Here is a 9,830-nt window from a genome sequence, read left to right as displayed (position 1 = left end):
GAAATCCAAACTTTTTCATTTCACTTAAGCAGGATTTTGACTATGATTTTTGACTTTAAATGAGTAGCCTAATGTTGGTGCAGCACCCACTTTAACATCATTTCTTTGTAGTTTTCTGCTTCTGTTAAACAACGACCAGAACTGATTATTTCAACACGTTTGTGAAGTCTCCATAAAAAGTCCTTTTCCCAGACAGCTAAAACTCATTAGAAGAATTGCCTGTTTTTGTTATAGATTTGTGTGAGAAAGCATGGATTCACGTGGGCACTTAACACTTGAATAAAAGGATTTGTAGCAGACATGACTGCATTCCCAAAAACTTAGATTTTGCATACTTGGACTGTCTAATCAAAACAATTGAGGAAATGACAGATGATCCTCAGAAATCCCTGGGTGTGTTTTGTGCACATGTGCAGAGCAGCTTCAAGCCAGGGCAGGTTGAAGGTGCAATGCTTGTGTAATGAGTCTGACTCTATTCATCAGTCATTTGGTGAAATGCAAACAGAGCTTGTGTTGCAGCAACATGCAAAAGTGATAATAATTGCTTCAACGCCTTCCTTAATTTGCCTAAACTTATCCTGCTGATGATTTTAATTTATGGCTTTGCTAATGAGCTAGCTCTCCCTTTCACATTTAATATCGATCATTAATATTAATAAAGGTATGAACCTTTCTACTCTGATTAATGAGCCTGAATTAATCACAGATTTGTATTCAGTGAACTAATTATGTTTTTGCAATGAGCAAAACCTGAAAATGTTACTTTGTTGCAGTCAGAAAGCAGATAAATGCTAAATATATAAATGAAAATAAACAAATATATATATATATATATATATATATATATACATGCATTTGAAGTGAATCAAAACCTTTCATCAAAATTGTCCTAAAACCTAATACCAAAATGCGTGTGTGTGTGTGTGTGTATGTATGTATATATATATATATATATATAATATTTTCATAATAAAAAATTAATTAAAAACCTATTTACAGATACAAAATAATAAATACTATATTTTATCAATATTAATAGGCTTATGCTATTATTAATATTATTATAATATAGTTAATACATGATCAAACATTGCTAAAATATCAATTTTATATATTTAGATGCAAAATCCAATCATATGTTTTGGCAAAATAATATTATTGATAGTTAACAAATTTTTAAACATTGATAACATTTTAAATTGTATATATTTAGATAAAAGTATATATTTGATCAATATTATTATTAATGTTATGAATAATTGTTTACTTAATAAACAGTCTACAGAAAAACAAACTGTATTTATTTAGATAAAACACCAGTAACATCACAAAAAATATTTTTTGTGGCTCGTATATGATTTGTGATTCATAAATGCATTATTAAACATTGATAAAATATCCTGAAGCATCTTGTATGGCTGTTATTTTTATTTTTTTTAAATTATTTTTACGATTAGTTGACTTAAAGCGCTAGTATGGCAGAGTGTCTTTTTAAAATCAGATTATAATAATCCACACTTGCAGTTTAAAGAAATAAAGAAATGAAACTGGAATAAATAAAAATGCTGGAGTTTGTTTGAGGGGGCGATGTTGCCAAATTCCTGCACTCACCCTGTGTGTGTGTGTGTGTGTGTGTGTTTCCAGTCCATCTGTAGGGAGTTTCTAGGGAGTTTCTAATCACTTCTGTCCTCTGTTTGTTGGCACACTGAAAAGGGCACAAATACACATTACCTGCAGATACAGCATCACCTGAGGTTCCGCTGCTTCCTCGCCAAAGTCCATGAGCTGGAGAGAAGGAACAAACTTCTGGAGAGCCAGCTGAAGCAAGCCTCCTGCCAGCCGAGGCATCAGGGCTTCTCCTTTACGCGTGAAGTCGCGGTCCAGACGGACTCTCTGGGGTCCAGACTTCCAGGCAACATCTGGAGCTTTACGCATATTTTGAGACAAGGAGAGCGCGTCAAGACTGTCCAGGGACCCGGAGTCACCTGGACCCATCCGGATGGGGTCGGGGTCCAAATCGACACCGTCACCCCAGAACTGCGAGCCTTGTATAACGTTCTGGCCAAAGTCAAACGGGAGCGGGATGAGTACAAGAGAAAGTGAGTACTGTGTTTACTGCTGCCTTTATCTTGCATTGATTCTTTTTTTTTAGGCCTGAAAGCGAGCCTTCTGCTGGTCAACGCTTCTGTGCCGGACTGATTCATTGCAGCAGAATATCTTGGCAGGCCAACAGCAAATATTGAAGGGCCCAGTTCTGCACGCAGGACAGCTGGACATAGTCCATGCAGGCCAAATGAACAGCTTCTGTGTGTGTGCTGGTGTGCTTGCATGGGAAATACCTTTAAGAAGTGATTCGTTAGCACTTTCATTAAGGATAGGTATGATGAAGGCATCATTTGGGCAGTCAAGCTCTGGTGAGGTTCAGGGTTTGTTTTTCCATCTGTTCGGGCAGCCGTGATCACTATTATCAAGTCACCTCTAAATATACCAATTTATTTTTCTTGCATTGCTCAGCAGCTGAAGTCCTTCTGCAAATTTTGCAGCTGTCTTCAGAAATATGATACGAGAAGCTTTTCATCACAGTTGCCCAATGATTAAGTTAATTGTTTCATTCACTTTATTTACTTGATACAGAAATGACTTAATGAATGGTCGAGATGATAAAAGACCATCAAAATCAAAAGAAATTTTTTTTTTTTTTGCATGAACAAAATGTCTATTTTATAGGACCATTATTATATATTTCTCATTGCAACATTATTTTCATGATAATATTGCATATTTGGCCCCCCAAATCTCATTACTGTAATACGAACAAAATCATTTATTATTAAAAACATTTTTACATCATGGTATTAATTGTGGCACTTCTTTTAATTTATGATGATTTAAATAAAAAAAAGTAATTGTGCAGCAGTATTGTTTTAAGAAACTACAGTACAAATTCTGTATTACATTAATGAAAATCATAATTTAAATATATGGAACAGTAAAAGTAAAACCTCAGGATGCATTACAAGTAATATGTTTTTTGGGTTTTTTGCATTTACTGCCAGGTATGTTTACACATATGAGGAATTTGTTCACCAAAACAGATTATGTTTGTATAACATAACTCGTATGTATATACATACCTGGCAATAAAGCTGATTCTGATTCAGTAATGAAAATTTGAGGGTAAAATTTGCTTATTGTCCTGAAAACAGTGCTCCTTTACTTTCATAATATAATTTCCTATTTTTAATCTAATGATTTTGGAGTAGAAAGTGACATACATGATGACAGATTTCCAGCCTTTGTGAATGAGGTTTCTTTTGGATGTTGAATGGGTTTTATTAATGCATGACTTCTGAATGACTTCAAACACTGAGGCGTCAGAGGAGCCGCGTGAATGTGAGTATAATATATGAGTGAGTGAGTGTGTGTGTGTGTGTGTGTGTGTTCAAGCTGCCCTTTTGCCCAGGCATGTGCTGACTCACTAGTAAATACTGCTGCCTTACCCTTCAGAAAGCCACAGCAATGAGCACAAATGAAGGCGAGTAAAGAGGAAGCAAGCATATATGTCTCACATCCTGGTCATTCTGTGGGTGATTCAGAAGCTCAGTTTAACACTGTTGGTGTTGTGGGCTTGTCTTTGTCTGAGATTGGCATCAGTTATGACATCATGACATTACACAGGAACGTCAAATGGGTTGCGGACAAGTTCGAATATGAAATAGGCCAATATCTTTGTTTTCTTTGTTAGAATTTCTTTTGTATCGTCTACAGGAAGTTTACCAACCAACAAAGGTAATAAGTCAAACATAAGGGAATCAGTATATGGGAATCTATACCTATAGGCTAGTGGAAACTATGGAAGCCAGTTTCTGCCACAGGATAATAAATAAATAAATAAATAAAAAGATATTTGGCCCCCCAAATCTCATTACTGTAATACGAACAAAATCATTTATTATTAAAAACATTTTTACATCATGGTATTAATTGTGGCACTTCTTTTAATTTATGATGATTTAAATAAAAAAAAGTAATTGTGCAGCAGTATTGTTTTAAGAAACTACAGTACAAATTCTGTATTACATTAATGAAAATCATAATTTAAATATATGGAACAGTAAAAGTAAAACCTCAGGATGCATTACAAGTAATATGTTTTTTGTTTTTTTTTGCATTTACTGCCAGGTATGTTTACACATATGAGGAATTTGTTCACCAAAACAGATTATGTTTGTATAACATAACTTGTATGTATATACATACCTGGCAATAAAGCTGATTCTGATTCAGTAATGAAAATTTGAGGGTAAAATTTGCTTATTGTCCTGAAAACAGTGCTCCTTTACTTTCATAATATAATTTCCTATTTTTAATCTAATGATTTTGGAGTAGAAAGTGACATACATGATGACAGATTTCCAGCCTTTGTGAATGAGGTTTCTTTTGGATGTTGAATGGGTTTTATTAATGCATGACTTCTGAATGACTTCAAACACTGAGGCGTCAGAGGAGCCGCGTGAATGTGAGTATAATATATGAGTGAGTGAGTGTGTGTGTGTGTGTGTGTGTGTTCAAGCTGCCCTTTTGCCCAGGCATGTGCTGACTCACTAGTAAATACTGCTGCCTTACCCTTCAGAAAGCCACAGCAATGAGCACAAATGAAGGCGAGTAAAGAGGAAGCAAGCATATATGTCTCACATCCTGGTCATTCTGTGGGTGATTCAGAAGCTCAGTTTAACACTGTTGGTGTTGTGGGCTTGTCTTTGTCTGAGATTGGCATCAGTTATGACATCATGACATTACACAGGAACGTCAAATGGGTTGCGGACAAGTTCGAATATGAAATAGGCCAATATCTTTGTTTTCTTTGTTAGAATTTCTTTTGTATCGTCTACAGGAAGTTTACCAACCAACAAAGGTAATAAGTCAAACATAAGGGAATCAGTATATGGGAATCTATACCTATAGGCTAGTGGAAACTATGGAAGCCAGTTTCTGCCACAGGATAATAAATAAATAAATAAATAAAAAGGCAATGCCACCATTTTATTTGGAATTTCCCCCCCTCACAATTCTGAGGAAAAAACTCAGAATTACAAGATATACCAATTCAATTATGAGATAGAAACTCTGAATTCTAAGAACAAATGTCATAATTATGAGATAGAAACTCAGACTGTTGAGGAAAAATATCAGAATGACAAGATATAAACTCAGAATTCTAAGGAAAAAGTCATAAGATAGAAACAAATGTAATAATTATGAGATACAAACTCAGAATTTTGGGGGCAAGTCAAAATTATGAGATATAAACTTAGAATTGCAATATATAAACTCAGTTCTGAAACTAATTATAAGTATGAGATATAAACTCAGAATGGCAAGATATAGCCTAAACTAAATTCTGAGAAAAAAAAGTCAATTATGAGTTATGAGAAACTCTAAATTCTCAGAACAAATGTCATAATTATGAGATATAAACTTCAAAATTTGGAGAAAAAGTCTGAATTGTAAGATAAACTCAGAATTGCAAGATATTAACTCAATTCTGAGAAAAAAAGTTATAAGACGTAAACACAATTCTGAGGAAAAAGTTATAATTATGGGATGGATATACAGTATATCAATTATAGGATATAAATTATAACTCTTTCTTGCAGTTTCGAGTTTATATCTCGCAACCCTGATTTTCTTCTCAGAACTGCACACTCCTAATTGAGCGCTAACATCTAAGTTTTTTTTAATTTTTTTTAAATCTAGCAATTCTTCTTTTTCAGAATCATGCAAAAAGCGTGAGAATTGTGAGATGAAGTCACAGTTTTATTTTATTTATTGATTGACTTGCTTTTTTAATCCTGTGGTGGAAACAGGCTTCCAAAGAAAACCTTTTTTCTTGTAATCACAAGATCCAGTGTATTTTGCTCATATTAAGATGATGCAGAAAATTCTGTTCAATTTGTGCAATTACGAAAAGCTGTGCAATTGCATTTCTTTGCAACTGCAATCAGCAGACTCAAAATGACTTAAAATGGGCTAAAAAAAGCCCATAAGTAGTTGTTTACACCCTAAATTCATACTAAAATGTATCCTGATGCTCATGTGAACAGTCAAATAACGGCAATAAACTTGAAACATAAACATTGTAATTGTAAATGCTCTCAGATTACATGCCCATTATAGCTAATAGCTTCAGTGGCTTCATATCTATATGACTCCCAAAGGAATGTTGGTTAATGACGCTCAGAGATTCATTAATCTGATCATTCCATTCAATGTTAGTTAGTATTACATCTAAATAATTGTTCCAAGTGCAAGATTAGGATATATAATAGGCAACATGTTTATTAATGCATTAAATGAAAACTGAATGGTGATGCAAGAGAAGGCGATGCATGTGTTTTCTGACATGCTGATCATGTAAGCGGTGTGTTAACAGGTTGCAGCATTCATTGTGCATGTAAGCTTTTCTTCTGTGTCTGTAGTTCATCCTGCTGGAGATATCTGCTGGAGATATTTTGAGGCGGTCACAATCTTGCACTATTCAGAAAAATAAGATGTTAGTGTCTTTGCACTGACAGAGCGGTGCGTGAAAATCCATGTGCAACGATTGGTCAGAAGTTGCTGAGTTTGTGAAGATTATTGATTTCCTAGACACTTCAAAGATATTGCTCTTCCGCTGCTCCACCACTAAAACAGAGCTTTCTTTATCATCAGTGCTGCAATGAAGCAATCATTGGGCCTGTGAGGAAGTGAACTGACTGTATTACTGCTGTAGTGTTTGTGGCTTTAGTATATCTACAGCCGCCTCGCTTCTGCTCTGAATGGCCAACAGTCTGCTGGAGCGAGAGCAGAGATCGATGGCTTTTGTGTGTGTGTGTGCGTGAGATAAACTGCAGTCGGGACACTGGTACGTGTGTGTATATGTTGATCTATTGCGGTCTGGTGCAGCGTTCTGTCACGACTTCTTTAGGAAAACATTCATTAACCTCTTAAGAGAGATATAAAGCTGACATGTAGCTCTGCAGCATACAGTATACAGTCTTACTGTGGACAGTATGCAGATTTTCTGTAAGCATGAAATCCCTGATGACCTACTACATTCACTGAAATGAGCAGTATAGATCCACTGCCTGACATACTGTATCCCACAATGCAGTGCATTCGACTTGACCTTTAATTTCCAGTGTGATGAGCTGGAAGTGATTCCATTTTTATATCTCTATTTTCATTTTATTTGTTACTGTTTATTAGATTTACTCAAATTTCAATTTCCGTCAATATCATTTTTTTAAATGATACCTGGGTATATGAACTACCATTCAAAAGTTTGTGATCAGATTGATTTTTTAAAAATAAATTAATACGTTTATTAAGCAAGGATGCATTAAATAGTTTAAATAAACTATCCATTTCAAATAAACGCTCTTCTTTTGAACTTTTTATTCCGCAAAGAACTCAGAAAACAAAGTATCACAGTTTCCACACAAATATTAAGACGAACTACTGTTTTCAACACTGATGATAATAATAATAATAATAATAATAAAAATGGTTCTTGAGCAGCAATTCGGCAGATTCAGCAAATCAGATTTCTGTTCACCAATTACACGTTTAAAAATGACCAGATTAAACTGAGATCATCTCAGAGAGGCAACCTCCATCAAACACAGACCTCCAGGACACTTTCCCCCACATGAATAATTGAATGGCTGCTGAATTTAGCTTCAGTGCTGCGGATCGATGCTGGAGCCAGAGGCTGAATTTTTGGAGACTTTGCTTCCTCCTCTGCTGTTCGAAGAAATAAAGCTGTAATGAGCAGAAAGCCTGTCTGTCTGTCGTTCTGTTGTTCTATCATTCTATTGTTCTATCATTCTATCGTTCTATCGTTCATTTTATAAATCAATCTATATCTATCTATCTATCTATCTATCTGTCTATCTATCTATCTATCTATCTATCTATCTATCTATCTATCTATCTATCTATCTATCTATCTATCTATCTATCGTTCTATCTATCGTTCTATCGTTCTATCTATCATTCTGTCTATCAGGGCCGGACTGGGACGTAATTTCAGGCCGGGAAATCTCACACTCGTCCAGGCCACACAGAAAAAAAGGGCCAAAATTTTACCTTTTTGGGTACAACAGCATGACACCTTAGTAGTACACTGTACATATTAGTACCTTTAGAGTAATAATTCGTACCCTTAAGGTACTAATTTGTAGGCCTACCTATTAGGGGTAAAAAAGGAACAAATATGTCCTTTTAAGGGTCTTGTTCCAGTGACAAGCTGCTGTACCCCAAAAGGTGCAATTTTGGCCCCTTATTTCCTGTATATAGCCTATACATCCACAACCATTTCTGATAGACAACTCTATTATTTGTATGGCAATCACATAAAAAAGGTCTAAATCCTTTGTCTGGGGCCGTGGAAAATAATTAAAGGTTCTCTCTTGCAATACCCCCCCCCCTTATTACAATGGTTTAAATACCCTAGATTTAATAAACCTATATTTCATACAAATATACACTACCAGTCAAAGGTTTTTGAACCGTAAGTTTTTAATGTTTTTAAAGAAGTCTCTTCTGCTCACCAGGCCGGCATTTATTTGATACAAAGTACAGCAAGAGCAGTAATATTGTGAAATATTTGTACTATTTAAAAATACTATTTACTATTTGAAATAACTGCTTTCGTTTGGAATATATATTTTAATTGTAATTTATTCCTGTGATGCAAAGCTGAATTTTCAGCATCATTACTCCAGTCTTCAGTGTCACATGATCCTTCAGAAATCATTCTAATATGCTGATTTGCTGTTCAAGAAACATATTTGTTGTTGTTATTATTATCAATATTTAAAACAGTTGAGTCAGGATTCTTTGATGAATAGAAATATCCAAAGATCAGCATTTATCTGAAATAAAAAGCTTTTGCAACATTATCCATGCACTATACCAAAAGCTTGGAATCAGCATAATTTTTTTATTTGTTTTCTAATCAGCAAGGATGCTTTAAATTGATCAAAAGTAATAATAAAGACATTTATAATGTTACAAAAGATTTCTATTTCAGATAAATGCTGTTCTTCTGAACTTTCTATTCATCAAAGAAACCTGAAAAAAAATCTAATCTGTTTTCAACATAATAATAATAATAAAAACAATTTTTTGAGCAGCAAATAAAAATATTAGAATGATTTCTGAAGGATCATGTGACACTGAAGACTGGAGATGTTGAAAATTCAGCTTTGAAATCACAGGAATAAATTTAATTTTAATAAAAATATTTCACAATATTACTGTTTTTGCTGTATTCAAATAAATGAAGGTTTGGTGAGCAGAAGAAACTTAAAAAAACATTAAAAATCTTACTGACCAAAACCTTTTGACTGGTAGTGTATTAAAACACAATTTCTAAAGTGCCTAAATGTCAAAATTAGTAGGCTACAATATATTTGTTGAAAAAGTCTAAAACACTATTGAATTATTAGGCTGTGATCCTGTTACTCATATTATTTTTATGTTGCTGTCTGCTCTAGCTCCCTCCCTCCCTGTACGATAAATCCATGTGAATATCTGTCTGTGCTACATTTTTTAAAGGTCCCATATTTTACACCTTTCTGGAGTTTTATTTTAGGTTTTGATGTCCTTAAGAATTTATATTTGCGGTATAAGTACCAAAAACCATCTCAATATATTTTTACAGCTCCTCTCTCAGGAGCTCTGCTGAGAACAGGTCGATTTTGGCCTGTCTAATTAATATTCATGAGCCTCTCTTCTGATTGGCCTGTTGTTTTCTGAGTGACGCACGGCCAGGCCGACCACAG

General features: G+C 34.5%; 1 protein-coding gene across 1 annotated transcript in view; it reads left to right on the top strand.

Annotated features, from left to right (window-relative positions):
- Positions 1-365: 365 nt before the first annotated feature.
- LOC107592882 (intermediate filament family orphan 2-like) overlaps positions 366-9,830 on the top strand; it is a 48,813-nt gene continuing 39,348 nt past the window's right edge. The window contains exons 1-2 of the mRNA XM_016282458.1: positions 366-437; positions 1,714-2,099. Of these exons, the coding sequence (XP_016137944.1) occupies positions 366-437; positions 1,714-2,099 (458 nt within the window). The remainder of the gene's footprint in view (positions 438-1,713; positions 2,100-9,830) is intronic.

The sequence above is a fragment of the Sinocyclocheilus grahami genome, unplaced genomic scaffold (genome assembly GCF_001515645.1).
Source record: "Sinocyclocheilus grahami isolate Dianchi unplaced genomic scaffold, SAMN03320097.WGS_v1.1 scaffold160.1, whole genome shotgun sequence".
Classification (NCBI taxonomy): Eukaryota; Metazoa; Chordata; class Actinopteri; order Cypriniformes; family Cyprinidae; genus Sinocyclocheilus; species Sinocyclocheilus grahami.
The sequence above is the reverse complement of the archived record's forward strand: the minus strand, read 5'-3'. Positions and strand labels throughout refer to the sequence as shown.